General features: G+C 42.6%; 1 protein-coding gene across 1 annotated transcript; it reads right to left on the reverse strand.

The window, feature by feature from the left end:
- Nucleotides 1-325: 325 nt before the first annotated feature.
- On the reverse strand, nt 326-15,531 carry LOC146985661 (potassium/sodium hyperpolarization-activated cyclic nucleotide-gated channel 4-like). The gene is made up of 8 exons (XM_085778768.1): nt 14,304-15,531; nt 9,813-10,236; nt 8,857-9,018; nt 7,792-8,010; nt 6,475-6,621; nt 5,721-5,961; nt 4,464-4,628; nt 326-3,752 (listed from the first exon to the last, which is right to left on the reverse strand). The coding sequence occupies exons 1-8, from the start codon at nt 14,957-14,959 to the stop codon at nt 2,182-2,184; spliced, it is 3,585 nt and encodes a 1,194-aa protein (XP_085634894.1). The 5' UTR covers nt 14,960-15,531; the 3' UTR covers nt 326-2,181.
- Between the last annotated feature and the right edge of the window lie 4,893 nt (nt 15,532-20,424).

The raw sequence follows: 20,424 nt of genomic DNA on the forward strand, positions 1-20,424 counted from the left end.
AGTAGTGTGAAACTCTGACTAAACTCATCTGATGGAGTTATTACAGGACAGTGAACATCAGGTCTGTCAGGACAAGAATAATACAACTTTGTCTGCTTTGCTGTCATATTATAATAAAACCTTGCAGTAGATGTGAACTCTCCAGAACATGGCAGATCATTTTCTTTATATTGACGCTTCCAAAATCTGACAGATTACAATTCTGGCTATTTTGAATGTTGGCACCAGACATGCACTTCTCAACTCATAATCCGGCTTAAAGTCTAAAACTTTTAAGAGATTCTCCTTCATGCCACGCTCTGCACTTGAAAAGAAATCAACTGCTAGGATGAGCATCATTGACCATATGTCATTTTATTGCATTGAATTCAGTAGCTAAAATAAAATATGCCTAACATACATGGGTGATGGAATCATCAGATTTGGTGGTTAAAAGGCAGCAAAATGAGAAATAAATATATAAATAGATGAGTGACTGACACGTCCTCTCCTACGCACACCTTTAAGTTGAACACACTCAAAGAATCCGAGCGGATGCCCATGGCAGGTGGTGTGGTGGTGCAGGGCTGGAGGAGAATAGTGATGAGGGATCGATCCAGCCCAACGGCAGTGACTGGCTACTGACGGATAGTATCTCTCCTCCCTTGGGGGGATCAGAGTCCCAGCAAACCTGCAGGTCAGTAACCAGGCAGCTCTGGCCACTGGACAGGATCCTCCGATGGTCTGACCCTGTGACCGGCTAGCTGCAGACAGTTCATCGCCGGCCGCAGGTCCATAGAAAGAGATAAGTATCATCTAAACACACAAACTTATTAACAAGTACAAGGATTTCAAGAGTCTGGTTTTTAAAAAAGCAGTCAGTGATACACATCTTATTGATTCAGCATAGCATCACAAAGCAGCAATTGTTCAACAACAGATGTCAAATTTTACAATCAAATAATGTACAATGAAAGAGGTAAATATGCAGCAATATGACCCATCAGGGTTTCTTATTAACCATTTGCCCAAGTATCTGCTTTTAGCCCTTTAACTGGTGCAAGAAACATTCAGATCAATCTTAGTGCATCGCTGGTTTCAGGACGTTTGATTATCCACAATTGCTTTTAATAGATATTTAAATTCCCTTGTTTATAGCTGTTCTCACTGGAAACAGAATCTCCTTTGTCAAGTCACAGTACCCTTGTGTACTCATAAAAAAAAACCCAGATTATTGCATACAATGCTAGTGCCACACAGACCTTGGCTCAGGTGTATGTTCTGTTCGCAAGTTATTGTCGGACTGAAATGAGCTGGCATCAGTTGTGCAACTCGCCACGTGCCAGAGCAGCTGTGGAGGGACAAAACGCAAATGTGTGCGTATTCCCCAAATCCCCACCAGCACCCAAACCCCCCCACCCATCCCCCCCAAAAACTACCACTGCCTTCATGTTCAACACATTCAAAATTAATCCCACCTCTCCCACACAGACAGACAAACATTGCATTACATTCATTACTTCAGCGTTTTTGAATGTGATCTGATCTGTGTGACCCGTGTGGGTGTGCAATATTGCTGAAACGCTATCTTGGAAGACATGCCGTCATCAAACCTTTACATCAGATCTCTGAAACGAGCAAAGTGCACAGTCTGTCTCTCCTCAAATCTCGTCAGGGGGTAACATAGCATTAACATGACACACTCAACAGTGGGAAAAGATTTTTTTTTTGTTTTTCAAAAAAAAAAAGGACAATAATAATTTTTGGTTTCAATCATAACTGGTTACAGTTGTGGACAAACTAAATGAGTGTCACTATGAGGTTACACAAAATATCTGGACAATGGGGTTTTAAACAAATACTTATAACAAATCACAGAGTGTGGTTATAATATAATACATAGAACAATTGATATTTTCATGAGGTGCTATATATATATATATATATATATATATATCCTTCATTTATTATCTATTTATTACTATATTCAAAGAAACAATATTCCGTAGAAAAAAATAGCCATCGTTGTCCATTATTGTCCATGATCCATTCATCTGATTAAAAATGACACAGCTGATCTCCAATCTGATAAGAATAACACACCCTCCTACTTCAAAATTTGACAAAGTAGCGGTTAAAACAATGCCAGGAGGGAGATGGTCTCCCTTTGGTTCAGGCAATAGAGGAGGGTGTGTCTGAACCTCACAAGTTGGAGGGAAGTTTAGACTGTTTCTGTTCAGTCTCTAACATCTTCTCAGCAGGGGGTCTAGCATGGGGAGAGTGAATGCCACCGGACTGGTTCTGAGGTTCGGGCCCTGAATGTGTCCGGCCTACAGGAGTGGCCTGACCCGGGATGCGACTGTAGGGTTTACTGACAGCCATGGAGGAGGAGAAGGGGCTCGGCGGCCCTGCTGCCGCTCCCGAGGAGCTGCCTGCGGCCAAAGGCCCTCCCTGGTGTATAGAGCTGTAAGAGCCTGAGATAGTTTTTATTTCCTGGGTAAAAAGATCCACAGAGGACCCCGCCCTCTCTTTGAGGGTACAGGTCAGCCGGGCAGGGCATGAGGTCTGAGGGGCCAGAGGGGTGTGAGAGGCCACAGTGCTGGGGAGCTCACTGTGGTAAACTGTCCGTCCCTTCACGGGGCTCTGTATGCTGGGACTGTGGACCGGAGGCGTGTAGCAGGGCGAGGCCTCTGCGGAGCCGTACTGGGCCAGGGAGGCGAGGGCCGAGTGCTCGGGGAGAACCTGGGGGAGGAAAACAGACTGCAGGCCCGTCAGGCTGTGCTGGGCCAGGGAGGCAGCGGCTCCGGCTCCGACTGCAGAAACTGGCTGCATAAATCCACTGGAGGGCTGGGGGCTGGTGATGAAGGGGAAATGCGGGAGGCTCAGACCACTGGGTGTCCTGCTGACTCTCTCATGAAGAGACCCCATCTGCTGCAGGGTGGGATGAGGGGTCTGCTGCAGGTGGCTCAGTATGGGGCCGACCGAGCTGGAAATCAGAGGGCCTATGGTGGAGGCGGAGGGGGCCGGGAATCTCCCCGCCAGCCTCCCTGGCACCCCCTGCTGGAGCAAACCGATGGGGTGGGGCGGGGTGGTCATAGCACCGTGGAAGGGCTGGGGGTGCAGCTGAGCGGAGCAGGTGTAGGACACGGTGGCCTGGCTGATGGGGAAGACCGAGGCCATGCCGGAGTGAGGGGGGAGGGGCAGAGGCTGGTGCGTCGGCAGAGGGGTCAGGGGCTGCAGGCTGCTGGTGAAGATGGGCTGGGATGTCAGCGTGGGCGACACAGGGCCGGTGGGGAGATGCTGCGCCCTAAGGGATGCCAGCGTGGGGGTCTCAATCCCAGAGCGGAATTTGATGGAGCTGGCGGGAGAACCGGGCCCTGAGCCACAGCTGCTGGAGGCGGCTCCGAGGTGGACTCTCCCCACTCTCTGGCCGGTGGGGTCTTTAAAAGAACCAGAGCCTGTTGCCAGAGGATGGTGGAAGAGGATGGGAGGAAGCTGCGAGTGGTGGGCTAAGGCCAGAGCCAGAGGAGTGGTGGCTGCGGCAGCCTGGAGCGGGGCCTGGACCAGCGGGGCCCAGATGACCGGGGTGGGCGACGGGGGAGCGGGAGGGGGGTTCAGGCTCGCTGCCGCGCTGGTCTGGATCAGATGTGTGCATTGGGCCATGTCACGGTCATGCTGCACTATTCTTTGGATGATCTCATTCTCCTGGAGGTTTAATGTGCCAGAGCCTTGGTGATGCTGGACTTTATGCTGAAGAACTGAGTTCCTCTTACCTGTTAGGAAGAGAAATAAGGCCAAACTGTGGATTATTATTGTTACAACAGATAATAAGAAAACTCTGTAGCTCCTCTTTCTATCTGTGATCAACTGATGCTACACAGTATACTACATGTAAGGTTGTTACCATTAACACAACATTATTAAGATAATACCTATATTTATAAAAGCATGTGAAGAAAACATTCACACAAAGTGCATGTTTTCAGTTTTGAGGTAGGCTATTTGTTCTTTACTTAACAATTTCACCTCCACCTCCACAGGAGCTTATTCCATGTACGCTATAAACACAATGAACTATACAACACAATGTTCAAGACTAAGCTGGTGATTCCCCATGTTGTCATGCGTCTATTTTTTAGCAGCATGCCCAAATTGACAGACTAATTCAAATAAATGTTTAAAGGACCAATATTTAGGTCTGAAATATGCCAAAGAAATTCTTCTCTTCTTACAATGACCACTCCCATTTTACCTGTGACTGAACCATCTGACTGGCTACACCTAAACAACTGCAGTGTTACTTATGAACCTATAATAGATCTGTACTTCAGGATGTTTCCTTGTAAAAGAGCATTTTTACATCCATCATCGATGTAAAGGTGAAGTATTTCACCAGCCACCAGAGGAAAAAATAAATAACATCCAACTGTAAAACATGAAACTGTCTGCTATGGACAGGATTTGGCTCTTGCCAAAGGACACACCGATTCGGTCCAGACGGTCAAGAGCCACAGTCTCGAAGGCTCTCCTCATCATGGGATACTCCTCCAGCACCTCGTTGAAGTTATCGACTGACAGAGAGTACAGGCGACAGTAGTTATCTGCTCGCACGCTGGCCGTCCTCCTGCCTCGGGTCAAGAGGCAGATTTCTGCAGGGAGGAAAGGAAAAAAAGTTAAATTATTTGTGCTCCCTGCTGAGTGATGAATATAAAAAATGTATAATTAAGATGAAGTGTAGGTGATTGTTTTACCCTTGTCTTGTAGAAATTGTGTCATACATTTGAATTCAATTCAAGTCTCTTTAGATCCATTCATAAACGGAAAGGCAAAAATAGTATTATTGGTGTGAGACGATAAAACATGAAAAGGCCGATGCCTCTGGAGCCCACAGATGGAGCACTTAATGCAATTTCTGCAGCTTACAGTTTGTCCTGACCTCATCTGTCGTGCCAGAGCAGAAAAATAAAATAATGCGCCATTTAAAAAAAAAAAAAGTAGACATATTTTTCAGGACAGACATATTGAGGATATAGACACACACACACACCGGAACTCGCACACTCTCATGCTCTCACTCTCTCTCTCTCTCTCTCCTCTGTCCTGTTTATCAATTTAATCTATCACACGTGACAACATGGGATTTCTGACATATTATTTGCCAGGTGTTGGATTTTGACCCAAACTTTCTGTCCTCGTGTACTAGTTTCTCATCTGTGTAACCTTAGCTGTGATCAGCAGCTATAAGCTAAAAAACATAAAGCTTCATGATTAGCAGCATTATCCTTCTTGTACCTGAACTACATGCTGGGATATGGAGAAAAAAAGGTGAAATATGGTTAGAGGCATCAGGGGGTTTGTTTCGTTGTTATAGTTTTTCAGATTGAAAATGCATTTGATGAACGACGTCTCCTGGATGTCGACGGGTTGAAACAACGTAACAAGGACAAGAGGAAATAGAAAGCTCTGGATTTCAGCTTTAAATATGATGTTAACAAAAGGGAAAACCCCACAGATGGAATCAAAGATCACAAAGCTTTGCTCCTCTTAGTCGCGAGCCCTTTTAAGGAGATGATGTGGACAAATTTTCCCAGCTGTAATAGTCTGCAAAGTTAATCTGCTGAGTGCCTGGGCAAAATAAATAAAAACAAATCATGCTATCACCACTCCTTCACATACATTTCAACAGATACACTGCCGGCTGCAGGATATATTAGCATGCAGAGCACACAGCTGCATGTTACCTCCAAAATAAGAGCCGTCAGAGAGCTTGGTGTCTTGGCTGCACTTTGTCAGGACACTGACGACACCGTGCTGGATGAAGTACATCTTCTTGCCGATGGTTCCCTCTCTGATGATGTAGTCGCCCGGCTGGAAGACCTCGAAGCGAAGCTTGGTCAGCATGGAGGTGACAAAGTTTGGATCGGCGTTGGCGAACAGAGGCATGGAGGCCACCAGTTTACGACAGTTAAAGTTGATGATTTCCTACAGACACACACACACACACACACACAAAAAAAACTGTTTGAGATTGCACCAAAGGCAAAGGCTACATGGCAGGAATGTCGGCATTACTGTGTGTGTGTACATTTCAATCATTATAAAAGCAGGGTGGTTAACAGCTTAGTGCTCTGTTAATGAGGCGGCCTGTCCTCATATAGTCTCTAGCCATTACTAATCAGATTACATGACTATTAACGTTATCATGCAAAGTAAGAGAGCCATATTAGATGACATAAATAATTAGTGTACACAATTTAGACTAAGTGTGCTCACTACGTTAACTTATATTTTAATAGGTGGTTTATAACACAGTAGAACAGTATATATTATATGATGACAGTTTGAAATTTTATTACCCCAATTATAAATTCCCAGTTTCATATTATGTATTCAGTTTTATTTCTTAGATGTGTTTTTATTCTCCAAAGGAAGAGATAAAGAGAACTAACTGAGTTTTATTTGTTTATGGCAACATCAGCGTGGAAGAAATCTGACCTGTCGCAGCGGCTCATTCAGCTCCTCCAGAATACTCTCCTCGTCGAACATCTTGCCCTGATAACGGTGCTCGTAGTAGTCGTGGATCCTCTGACGCATGTCGGCCGGGAGCTTGTGGAAGGACATATACTGCTCCACTTGTTTATACTGCGGCGACAACACAAACCCCAGTTATTAAAATCACAAAACCATCACGAGGGACGTTGCCAACCAACCTCCGCAGTAAATGTGTGTAGCTGTAAATGTAGTGTAACTGCAATTGAGTCCAAGACAAAATGCAAAGTCATGTCAAAATGAATATATTAAACTGATTGATGTGTTGGCTCAGAGGTGGACTATAATGTGTCTCATTATGTTAACAGTCAACTGTCAAGCCATCTGTGAAACCTGCCCACAGTGTGATGTTGTGCCTCTGCCCCATCTGACAAATACAGTTGTGCTCTGCAGGCTGCAGCTAATAACATTAACTACTGTGTCCTTCAGTGATGTACTCTACCAGCAAAGTACCAGAGATGGTCAGTGCTCAGCCAACCTATGCATGTAACGTCCTGTTCTCTGTCTCGTTTTTTAATATCTGAATTTACCTGTTTCCAGTGTGTAGTAGTCAGTCACTTTCAACAGTGGCTGCAGCATCTTCTACATTGATTTTCTCTGTTGCTCTATCATTTCTCATTTATTAATAGTCTCCCTCTGAGGGGCGTTTTCACACTGAAATGCAATGCAGACCTTAGGTTACTGCAGTGATTTATGTTTAATCGTTAAAAGCGTGGCTAAAACTGTTTTTTTTTTCTTGCAAACACAAAGGTGGATCTGATCTTTACATCCCCCCTGGATAAATGTTTTTTTCTTTCACTTGTCCGTAACTGCACTTATTAACCTCACCACTTTCACAGTTTTTATATCAGACAAGGAAAAATCATTCAATACCAATATCACAATGGAAAAATATAGTAATAGTAAAAATCCTGCCTTTAGATTCATATTGGTAAAAATAATACGGTATATACAAAAATAATAGTGCAGAACAACAAATACAGAAACAAGGCACCAGTGAGTGAAACACTTTGATTTGTAAGTAGTACTTTATTATTGCAGATTCTTAAGTAGGAGTTAATTTATGTACTGTAGGTATAGCAATGTGTCATATTTTATAATATTTATCATATGTTTTTTTATGTCATATCTAAATACTGAACTGTAACAAAAGCAATTGATTAATATTTTCTTCCTTGTTCTTCTGTTAATTGTGGTGGAATTCAAGGACAAAGAAGTGCTCCATTACCAATTCAGTTTAAATAAAGTCGAAAGGCCTCCTACCTTTTCCTGGTATTGCCTCCGGGACGAGTCCAGAGACTGAATGAGTGCGGTCGCATGTCCCACAAACATGGCAAAGCAGGTAGCGCCCACAATCATGCTGAGGATGGTGAGCCACACGTCAGCCATGCCGATCGGGGGGTACAGGCCGTACCCGATGCACAGCATGTGACTCATGGCCTTGAACAGGGCGTAGGAGTACTGCTGACCCCACGTGTCATTCTGTAAGGGACGTGGAATGAGAGAGAAAGTTTGTCAATATCCACAGCATTAATGCAGCTGCACGTCTGTCAGTGACTTTTCAGAGTTTAAAATCAACAAGGGATGAAGCCTCGATTTTCCAGTTTCACTGGCTTTGATGCAGCCGACTAAGAAGCTCATGCTGCCATATAACATCAACTTACTGCATGTATTCTGACTTATTCAAGTACTATTCATTATTGCTTCATTATTGTCCTGGTATAAGTCTATTTCAGTAACCAATATACCCATTAATTTACTTAGACCAATAATTAATAAAACCTTTATAATAAAATCTTTACATACTTGAGTGTGATTAGACTGCTGACTATTGTTATTATCTCTATAGAGCAATTAATCCTTTGGCCTTTTCAATGACAGATTTCCCACAGCTGAAGGCTACATCACCTTCAGCTGTGGGAAGTCTGTTTTCAAATTTCAAAGAGCTTGTTTGTGACTAAAAGTCCAATATCCAAATATATTCAGTAGTTGAATAGTAATTCAGTAGTTGGTTATTCATTTTCTGCTGATTAACTTATCAGATTATATTTCAGGTCTTAATATAACCCCTGAAAACTGCTTTCAAAACTGTTTTTATTGGAGTGTGATTAGTTTGATTAGTTTTAAGCGACTGTGATTAAACAGCCAACACTGTCCTGACTGGTGCATGGGATGAGCGCTGCATCACCTTTGTCAGCTGAGAGCGGCGCACTCCAAACCAGGAACACAAGGGAGTGTGTAAATGTAGGAGCCCATTAGGTGCAGTGAAGAGTTTAGTAAAGGGCTTTTAAGACTTACAGAACACATTCAGATAAATATTCCACTTACCACCATCTTGTTTCTAGTGACCCAGCAGTCAGGAGGGAAATCCTGCAGCATGGGCACCAGGAACTGCAGACAGCCATCCCAGTGACACAGCAGCAGCATCATCCCGATCAGGTTCATGATACGCACCATGGCACTGGCTAGATCATAGGTCATATGGAAAACCTGTGACACAGATTATCGGTATTAATGCAAGTGAAACAACACAAAACACATCTCTTTGTGAATACATCTAGAAAATGTCTGTCTCGTCTCATGCGATCAGAGGATTTGAAATACACAGTAGGTGCTGTGTGGGCCGATGAATACAGGGGCCCTATACCAGACCACACTGTTCTTAATCTTCTATAGACCACCAGAGGCTGTTGCGTAACCATCTGCAAGCAACATTAATGGCCTGTGGGGAATGAAGCCTCAGTTGGATTTATAAAAATAAGATAATGCAGGAAAATATCTGTCATGAAGTAAGTTGATTGTATGTGAGTGTGTGTGAGTCCCAGTGGAGATCTAATAAATTAACTCCACAGCTAAAAGAAAGCAGACATTTGTTCTCACAAAAAGCAGCATCATGTGTTTTCCCTTAATGCAGAAAACAAAAATAAAATAATTCAGACCAGGGTGCAAATTATGAGCATTCTGCCAGTATAAGTGAAAAATCTGACTATGTTTACAGGAGTTGCAATGAAGGATTTATAATTGGGACAAATGTCTGTTATAAGCTCTAAGAAGAAAAAGATGTGTATTTAAATCACTTTTTCTATTTAATTAGCAGTTCAAAACTCATGGATATTTGATTTACTATTCACAGATACATGCAGAATATTCAAAAGCAATATTCTGGATTAATTTCTAATGACCAACGATGTTCTACAGCTCAATTTCCAGAGCATCAAAAAGACACGCTGTTAGCTGGTGTGAAGTCTTCTATGACAGTCCAAGCTCATCGTTGCAGGATCTACCTCTTCCCACTGGTGGATGTAGCGGATGAGTCTGGAGAGGCGCAGCAGCCGCAGCAGACTGAGGATCTTGGTGAAGCGGACGATCCTCAGAGCTCGGGCCGTCTTGTAAAAGTCCGAGTCGATGCGTGTTTCTACGATGAGAAAGATGTAGTCCACGGGTATGGAGGAGATGAAGTCCACCACGAACCAGCTCTTCAGGTACTTGATCTTGATCTGCTGCGGGTCCAGGATGATCTCCGTGTTGTCCTCCTTGACGATGCCGGTGCGGAAGTTGAGGACCAGGTCCATGAGGAAGAAGGTGTCCGACACCACGTTGAAGACGATCCAGGGCGGCGTGTGCTCGTCCTTGAAGAAGGTGATGCCCACGGGGATGATGATGAGGTTTCCCACCATCAGCAGCAGCATGGTCAGATCCCAGTAGAACCTGGAAACACGCAGAAAACACAACGTAACTCAGATGTCAAGACGGCAGCAGGCCAGAGTCAGAAACAGTCCTTGGAGTCGTCAAAAACATAACTCTCAGACTTTTGACAGAGTTACTGAGCAAACTATTTCATGTCATCAGTGACCTCCACGAGACTGGATGGATTTATGTGCTTTCAGACACAACAGTAGACTTTAAGTTTAGAGTCTTTTGAATATTTTATGCCTTTATTAGACTGAAGAGATGTCCCCTTAACCTCCCCATTGGCAGCTATTTTGATAATCAATAGATTGGTTCAGTCAACGCAAAACATTTTCTTCTCAAATTAGAAAATGTAATGCTTTCATTTGTTATATATGACCATAAACAACATATCCTTTCAATGCCATTTTGCCTGTGGAAATAAATGTAGATTCTTGACCATCTTTGGACATTTTATAGATCAAATTAGATAATAAATGGCAGATTCATTGATAATGAAGCCAGCAGCAGTCTAGGTGTTGATCCTCAATAACTTGGTAACTCTGGTCTGTTATCTTTAAATCAGATGATAGAAAAATTGCACCAATTTGATCATAGTCTGAATTTAGTAAACTTAGTAAACTTTGTCTGCATGCACACTGAGTACGTGCTGCATATTCAAAGCAATTCTGGACGTGTAGGAACTTCATATACTGTAGAAATTAATCCCTGTGCAATTTGCAGTCTCACACTAAAACTCCAAATCCCGGAGATTTGTGTTCAAATGAGCAGAAACTGCTCAAACAATCTGCTTCAGCAGAAACATTAACAAAACAAGACATGTGCTGCTGATTCAAGAGAACAACAGCAAATTCTCTAATGCTGTTTAATATCGGGCTTCTGCAACAGGGACGGAGAGGAAAATGGTTTATTGGAATTCATCTGAACTGCTCACAGGGAAGTATTGATTTTCATAACTAACTAAAACCTCAAGTATCAGCAGCAGTGTGTTCAATTTCCTCTATAATTGCACTATAAAAAAAGAGCTGCTTTTACTTAGTGTTTACAGTGTTTCATTTGGCGAGCACTTCACAGCTTCGCAGGGAACATGCAGCACAATGATGTATGGCTCAGCCGCACAAAGACCGGCCAAGATATGGAGAGTGTTTGTTTACACCAATTACCAGCTCGAGTATGTACGTGAGCGTGAGCTGAGAAAGCATGCATGCGTGTGATTGCATGACGGATCCATTTCAGAGACCTAATTAACCACTGATCGATCCGACAGGAGCCTGACACACCTACAGAGGCAGCACAAAATGCGAGGGGGGGGTCTTAAGCATGCTTGAAGCATGTGAGGCAGCACACAGTAACCACCCTATTCTGTGTGATATGAACACTTGTTCCCTTCAAGAGCAGTGATTTAAATCAATGGAAATGCAATGTTTTCAAAGGCACTCTTTGAATGAACGTCTCACCATGTCCTTAACAGGTATAATTACCTACTTTACACGTGACTGATGGCGAGAAAAAGGGTGTGATATGTGATGGTGATAATATCTATGGGTGTTGGAAACCGCCCAATAAAGACGCATCAAGGAATAACAGGGAGCTAAACTGCGTTTTTGACATTGATTGGGCTCAGATGAAGCTCCAGAAGAGAGGCAACCAGCGGTTAGGATGCGAGCGGACCACATCCCAACCTACAAACATAGCTCTACCTAGTTACTTACAGCCAACCTTCACAGGAGAACATCACAAAAAGAGAGGAGCAGTGAGGGCAGGGTGCCCATTTGTTCTAATCAGCTTTCTGTTGTTCTCTGCCAAACAAAGCATTTGCATTCCTCTCTTCATCTGCCTGTTGTCTCTGTGGTGACACACTGGTCCTAATTGCACTTCCCCTCTCTGGCTAAATCCACCGTTATCTCCTGGGAATCCATGTCATCTCCAGAAGTCAGCTCCCATCAGCCAGATGTTGAGCAGTTAGCATTACTGCTCTGCACACGTCACTGTGCTGCAGAACCCTGGAACAGCTGGACCAAAAAAAAAAAAAAAAGAGGTCTGCAGGGTACAGCAGTAATGCACTGTCCCCTGCAGACCATCTCGTTTGCTCATCTGCTGACTGTGCACGCAGCATTTAGGCCACAAAGAGCAGACAACTTGCTGGTGTAATCTGGAGAAACCATTAAAAAAAATAAAAAATGAATAAACAAAGCTGACAGTTGTTGGGTCTCTGGACCAGTAGAGGTCCAGAGAGGAATCTTACACTATTTGGGTCAGAGTGCAACTACGTTAAAGAGCATGAGAGCACAAAGAGAGGGGAGTTACAAGCAAAGTGAACACAAAAAGGCTTAAAATGGTGAAAGGAGCTTAGATCAATCAGGACAGCTGAAAAGGGATCACATTTGTACTAGAGATACTTATCTCTTGCTGCCAGAGTGCAGCTGAAGCACAACAGCCTGCATGCAGCTCAGTGGCTTAACACACACCTGTACTGTGGCTCAGGCCCACCAGCAATCATATTAACCATATTTACGCAGCGTGCCAGTTCAGTACGTCTGCTGCTGGAGCCACGGAAAGCTTTAATAAAAGACAGCAGTTACTTATGATATAAACAGCTGAGAGACTGTGTTTATAAAAAGATCCAAGGAGAGGACACACATGGGTTGTGCTGTAGCGCGCTGATGAACAGTGCTCATGGAAATTCGCACTATGTCAGTGCACAGCTGTTGCAGATGCACCAGGAGGTGTAGCTGACAACAATGTCACCCAAAATCTTAAATGGTGCAAAGGTTTATAGCTGCATGTGGACATGGGATGAGCAGCATAAAGTGTTCACCAAAACCCTGCTCCGGCTCAAAGTGCGACCCAACCAGAGCATGGAGTAATCACACCTCATACCTTATACACAGAGTTAACAGCTGGGCGGCCTGATTCCTCACAACATCATTTTCATTTCAATCTCTCTTTCTGTCTCTCTCTCTATCTGTGTGTTCAATGTTTTGTGGTGTGTCCCCTCCCCGTCCACACCATCTCTGCTCCATTAGACTAATTGTGCTGTAATAATCTCCACTGATGTGTGCTTCTAATATCTTGAATGGTCATGTTACCCTATTTTGATTACCCCATTTCCAAGCCCCTGCTGCACTCTCTGTAATCCACTGCCCTCGCTAAATGATAAAAAAGTGTAATTCAGATGAGTGGAAAAAAACCTGCAGTGACACACATCGGCGTACAACTGGCCAGTGAAAATATGATGACAGTGAGCCTCAAGGTTAAATGTCATGAAAATCCCTTGACGGCAGTGATGAAGAGGATGTCGGTCCGTATGCAGCATGCGATGAGATATAGAGCGTGCACGCATATATACGTAGCACAGCATGGCTGGTAAATTAGGGACTTACAGGTTGGCTTAGTTTGGCGCATTTACTTCATAGATAGAGGAAACTGTCCACACAATGGGTACGTTAGGTAATCATATAGCCTATTCTTGTGTAGATGGAGTCAAACACACACAGACGCACACAAACACACATACTTATCTGGGCCAAGCAAAAAAGAGGGACTTACATCCTACATATGTATGATATAATTTGGCTGTCATTGTGCTTATAAGAGGATTTTGTATGCCAGTCAACTCCTTTTCCTGGTACATTACATTCCCTGTGAGAATGGCCTGTGCAGTGTGTGTAGTTTGGTCTTTAGAAAATGATCATTTCCAGACGTGAAGCTATTTATCTATTCAAGGTGTGCAAGGATTACTGAAGCACATGCAGCTTAGGATACACCTATTCTGCACAGGCTCACACACACTGATTATTGTGTTGTTACCATTAGATCATCACAGTGACAGAAGACAAAAACACTCATGTTGTTTGGGGAATTAGTGTGTGTGAGAGAGAGAGTTAGTATGTTTAATAGCGATTTATCTCTCATTAAGGTTTAAGTAGGCTGTAAGAGTTTTTGTGTGTTTTTTAATCAGCCATATGCTACATTTATAGGCCAAATAGCCTAATATGACAGAATCACTGCAGTACTTTTGTTTTGTCAGACACCACTGAGTGTAAATAAAGTTGTTGTTTTGTTTTTTTGGCATATAAAATTACCTAAAATCACTGTAGGGGTGGATTATCCAGAAGCCAGCAGACTTCACTCGCTCCCTCTCATGCTCCACGGCCCTCTCACTCCCCAACATCCGCAGGGAGAACTTGTTGACACCCGGTTGGAGCATCGCCCCAAACTGCCGGTGCATGAAGCCGGCTTGGTAGAGCCGGTCATCCTCAGGTATGATCTGCTCGGCGCCCTCCAACTTGATGAAACTTGACTGGTCGAACAGGGAGGCTTGGCCAGCTGCGCCACTCAGACCACCCGTTGCCCGCTGCTGGGCCCCGGGGCTGTGCTCACCGGGGTAACTCTCACTGACACCGGCGTCAGCCTCGGGGATGAGGCGCCGCTGCTCCGCCGGGTCTGACCCGGGAGGATGCCGCCCGGTGATGGAAGAAAGGCTGCCTCTGAATAAGCGACAGTCCCCGTTCAAGTTGGTCTTCACGCAGACGTCCCTGTCCAAGTCCTCGCTCCTGGCCTCCTCAATGCTCCTGCAACTGCTTGCAGGAGACGAAGAGGACAAATGTTTTAGCCGAATACTTTTCCTCTTGGTGTCCTTGTCGCCGCTGTCTCCTTCGTCAATCACGAATGGTTTTTGCCCAATGTTTTGCGGCAAGCTGTACAGCCGTTTGCGCATGGAAGACTGAAATCTTTCCATTTTTGGAAGAAGGAGAAGAAAACGTGCTCTAAGGACAGCCCGTGAAAACACAGGGATGGATCATGAATCTCATACACTTGGGGTGCCACTGGAAGGCAAAACAGTGACGGCGCATCCGCAGGACAGGTCGTATCTTATTTGACACTCCGGACGTGCCTCTCTCCCCCCGGTTCAAACATTGAGATGCGTCAACGAGAACGTGGCCGCTTCAATCCGACGGTCATTTAAAAGCTGTAAACGGGAAATGCATGTAAATCCAGGTAGGCTAACCCCAGAGCGTGCAGACGAGAGCGCATCAGGATGCAGCATGCTGAGCGTCGGACGTGCCGGAGTGGGAGAAGGCTGCTGCTGCTGCTGCTGCTGCTGCTGCTGAGCTCCTCAATGACAAAGCATGATCTCCACCTCCCCCAAAATATCGGAGCTCTCTGTCAGTGCAAGGTGATGATGACACACAACGCACGCAGCTGGCACCAACAGCATCCAAAGATCCGTGACATCACTGATCCATCAGCCTCCCGCCTTTCCAATAGCGTGAATATTGATGGGGCAAATTTATCGGGTTGCCATAGGAGCCAGGATGGCACACACGCGCTCACCCCGCCCAGTCAGGACAAGTGGAAAGTGGAAGGTGGGAGAGGAGGGGGGGGGGGATTCAAGGATGCGATCAAGCCTTGGAGTTGAACCGCTCACTGTATAGTTGAGAGAAACGGAGGGGCGTGTGAGAGGAGGGTCTACTGTGCATGTGCAAGTTTGAGGACGGATCTGCAGTTGAAGACGCCAAACACATGAATTGTGTCATAATCCGCAGATAACTCACGTTGGACGCTTGATTTGCATCCTGCACCTGTAGCCTGGTTTGCACTCTTTTTTTTTTTTTTTTTTTAGATATCTGCAGGATGCGTCCAAAGCGGGGCTGATGGTGGATTACACAAGTTGCTTCTCCTTTTAATACAACTGTATATTAAAACACTGCTGGTCATGTAGTGTCAGTGTCATTGCTTAAAATTGTTATAAGCTGCTTAAGTCTCATGTCCATCCTGGTGTCCTCAGCTGCACAAAGTGGATAAAAACTGTCATGCATTAAAGTCTTTGACAGCTCATTACTCACTCCAAAAAAAAAGTAAGGGAGTGCATTTACACTGTGTGTGGAACGATATACAACATTTTGTTGTGTTATCTGGTGTATAAACCCTTTAAGACAACATGCTACAAGGGCTTGATTGATTGTTTTGTTTCTAATTTTACATCCCCACATCTTGTGATCAGTCCGTGAACCTTTTGCAGCTCCAGCAGTGAAGGGAAGTCACTGTGCAAAACACTCAATACTTTGCATGTTAATAGTGGGTTTGTTGAACCTTTAGCACTTAAAACTAAATGAGCTCCAACCTATTTCCATAGTCGATACATTTACACTCTCCATGTCTGCAGTGTCTCATTTTTATACCCTGAAGCAGACATTTTCGGTCAAACGAAGAAGCGATGAAATACTTACTTGGCAAAGACCAACACTGTAAATTAATCTGACGAGAGGTTGTTAACAGATGGATGCAATACGGCTGTGTGATTCAGTGCAAGCTTCACTGAAGTGATTTAAACCATACAGTGATGTTACGTGGCATAAAGCCAAATTGCAGGGAGAGGGGAACAGTTTAATTCTGCCAATTTCTTTTTTGCATGACATCAGTGACATTTCTCTTAATTTATTTTATTTACATTATTCCCATGGTCACAAATCACAGGGATGTAAAATGACTTTTTCTTCTTCCTCTCAGCATCGTCCTGGTTTCTTTTCTGCTGCTTGTTATTTGTGGCTCTCTCCATCACTAACTATTCTGTGTATTGCCCAAAACAATCTGTGTCTTGGCGTCAACACTTCCAGCTTGGAGTCTTCTTATCATGAACTGCCCAGATTAGGATTTCACACTCTGTGCTTTATTTAGTACAGTCAGTCATCACTCTCAATAATGTTTGCAGACAGCAAAACCTTGTTTTGAACTGTCTTGTTATTTTGTGTCCTGTAACTCTGATGGAGATGTGTGGGCTCGGCTGAAGAGAAAATGGCCACTTGCTAATGGATTTTCTCTCCGATGTTTTAGCCCACACTTGGTTTTCAAGGCGAGTTAAAGACACAGTGTATATGAATACAAAGAGATGTTTTCTCCTCACATCTTTAGTGTTTAGTCATTGTGATGAACTCAGGGGCGTCCTTGTTACTTGTTGATGATGAGAGGCAGATTACCATCATGTGTGGGATGTAAAAGTATATCTGCAGCTGTATCTCACACTTGTATTGAACTTTCCTTGATAAAGACCATAAGGTTTGAAACGTCAATAGCAAAATCATTGGAGCTTAGTGTGCAATCGTTTCTCTTCAATATATTTAGCTGCAACAACCAGGTGTGCAATACTGCAGCAGAATGTGCTTAGCAACATGTAGGCCTATAAACACTTAATTTATACCCACATCAAGTGTAATCATAGATGCAAGCCACATCAGAGAAACACACATGTAAAATGCCTGTGCAACTATAAAAATGTATCTTTCTTGATGATTCATGTGCGCTTACACTCCACATGTTATGTTAAGATTATGGTTTTGAAACAGTTACCCAGGTTACAGTCAGTTTATCACATGTGAAACTGTGATGGATAATATATTCATATGGATATAAATAACTATAGACATTGTACAGTGATGTTGTCACATCTGAAACATAGTTTCAAGTCTCAAAATATGAAACTTCATCTCACCTTTCATCTCAACAAACATCAGTGTATTACTAGGCCTACATCTATATGATAGGCCCCAATACCGGTCTGACTTAATTTATCACAAAAATATAACTTTTAATCATCAAATTCAATTTCATTTGTGACACTGGAATGTTGAGTGAACAAGATGAATCAGGAGAAGGTAATCAATACCATGTGAATCTGCAAAACAAAAAACAAAAAAACTGTCTAAATATTCAAATTGAAGTTGAGGGAGCTACGAGATTTGTTATAAAACACAATCCAGTGGAACTAGTCCATCAGACTGATTTAAACTTCACCTGACATCTTCCTACCTGAATGAGGCTTTAATCCATACACACAACTACAAATGATTTTCATCAGATGTTGTGTTCCCTCTTTTCCAGAGGTAGGTTTTTTTAGGGTTCACAAAGTCACAGATGTCTCTTTGCTCTAGAACAGACAGTTTTTATTTCTATCTTAATGCCATCACCACATTAACACAGGACACACCATCACATCCCAGACGATTATCAGACCAGTGTAAAAAGTGTGAAAACACTTTATATTGCATTATCCTACGGCTGGTTATGGAAAAAGTGTCCATCAGTCAACCTGATAACACACAATAAAAATAGCGCCCCCTTTTGCTGAGGTGCTGCAATCACTTCTCTTGCTGCAGTTTCCACCACAATTTGTTGAATGTGCTGCCAACTGCTGTTGCAAAATAACAAGGATTTCAGAAAAATCTCAAAATACACTCAGTGGCTAAAAATCTTATGTTATCTAAGAGCCCAGCAATAAATTATTATTTGAAGTGATAATAATGTTAATTTTTCCATTTGAATTTAACAGGGAGAGGCTCATATAACTACGTGAACAGTATTGAGGACATTGAGGATGCAGTTTGCAGTGGTGGGGTTTCTGATGTTCTACAGAGTTGATTAACACCTCTCAGAAACAAAACTGCTGTTTAAAATGTTTCTATATGTAGCAGCAATGTGACTGCTTATTATATATGCTTAAAAATACTTTAACTTCCGAATGGAAATGGATCCGTTTCCATGAATAAATTAGTCCACATCTAGATGATATTCACACTATAATCAGCCACTGTAGCTACTAATTGTGTTGTTAATTAGTGGGGTTGTTCATCAGTCCAGGCCGGTAACCAAGAGTCTCACCAGTGCAAAGCCATCGCCTCAACTGAAGCTTCAAGGCATAGAAATAAATCTGAAATTTTCTTTTTCCAGTTAGTGAATCATTTTGAAACATTTAACTCAAAATATATACTCTTTCTTCTACCTTAATCTATTTTTTTGTCATGAAAATGTGAATTAGACTCATATATAAATTATCTGAATAACTCTGGATAAATAATTCCACTATAAAATGGTTAAAAGTGCAAAATAATCTGAAAAATATATAACTCAAGTGTTGTTACTGCCTAAAAATGATTCTATCTCTGCTTTATAATTCTGACAACTCTGTACTTGTATTGAGCTTGAACGTCACAAACAACTGGAAACAATGTGATACTGTGGGAACATTGTTTATACATTATATATTTATTGATTAGGGGCCTATGCATATTCAATTTGGTACTTTTTTTTCTCTCTATTTATTCTTTTTTAGTGTTTTATTCATAACTTATTTGTGTACATAGTTTTCTATGGATGTATATAGTGTATATTTGTTCTTATTTTTCTTATCTGTGTTTTTTGCTCTTTTATGCTCCCTTTGGGATCAATAAAGTATCTACAGTATAAGTCTAAGAAATACAAGGAAATCATCAATCAATCAATCAGACTTTATTTATAGAGCACTTTTCATACAAAAGATATGTAGCACAAAGTGCTTTACACGATAAAAGCAGACAAAACAAAGCAAAAATAAAAACCCAAAGTAACGCAGATACACGCGTGCGCACACACACACACACCCACAACACACACACACACTTTATAAAGCTTTAAAAGAAGGCAACTGAAGCGCTATCTTACTCTACAATTTGCCGTGAGGAAACACTAGGGACTGGATAAAACAAAATAATTAAATGAAATACTCTAGTAAGCTCTAATCTTAACAATCTTAACTTGACCTCTCATGTTATATATGTTAGATATGTTTCAGCTTTGATTTTATCCAACCTAGAACTTTACTCCTGCTCTGTAACTTGTGGTAAATAACTGAAGCTATATGTGCTATTTCATAAATGTATTGATTTTTTTATGGTAATTTATTGTGTCAAGACATAACTTTATCAGCCATGACAGATGCAGCTCAGGGACATTTATTCTTGTATATCAGCCACACCACACAAGAAGGTTACAGCATGTTTTCTTACTAACAGCCTCTATTGTGCATTTTTTCCCCCAATTTTAAGAACATTTTATGGGGAACTTCAACCATAATGCATGTTGTGATGTTTCTGTACGTAACGTAATGGGAAGTTACTTCACTAGTCATTTTGTCATCTGATCTCATGATTATTAGCTCTGAAATTTAACTTGTTAAACTTTACCTGTTCACCACAATAAGTTAAAACTTAGTCTGTCTGTGACACATCACAGTTTTCAGGACAGCAGAATGGCTGCAAAATTTCAATCCCTCTTTACCATGTTCACTGTGAGTCTCTCAAAACCTCACTAGATGGTGCTGTTGCCCACATGCTTATCTCGCTGCGTTCCTATCCCACTACCGTCTTGAAAAAGAAACCCAACTCAGACACA

The sequence above is a fragment of the Trachurus japonicus genome, chromosome 6, assembly GCF_045865225.1.
Source record: "Trachurus japonicus isolate A0001 chromosome 6, Traja_1.0".
Lineage (NCBI taxonomy): Eukaryota > Metazoa > Chordata > Actinopteri > Carangiformes > Carangidae > Trachurus > Trachurus japonicus.

Bases quoted from the DNA above. Each gene is read 5' to 3' on its own strand.
- LOC146985661 (XM_085778768.1), bottom strand. From the start codon at position 14,959: ATGGAAAGATTTCAGTCTTCCATGCGCAAACGGCTGTACAGCTTGCCG. The intron at 6,622-7,791 runs GTAGGAGGCCTT...TTGTCGCCGCAG, and splicing joins GGAGGCAATACCAGGAAAAG to TATAAACAAGTGGAGCAGTA. The intron at 4,629-5,720 runs GTAACATGCAGC...TCCTCCCTGCAG, and splicing joins TGACGGCTCTTATTTTGGAG to AAATCTGCCTCTTGACCCGA.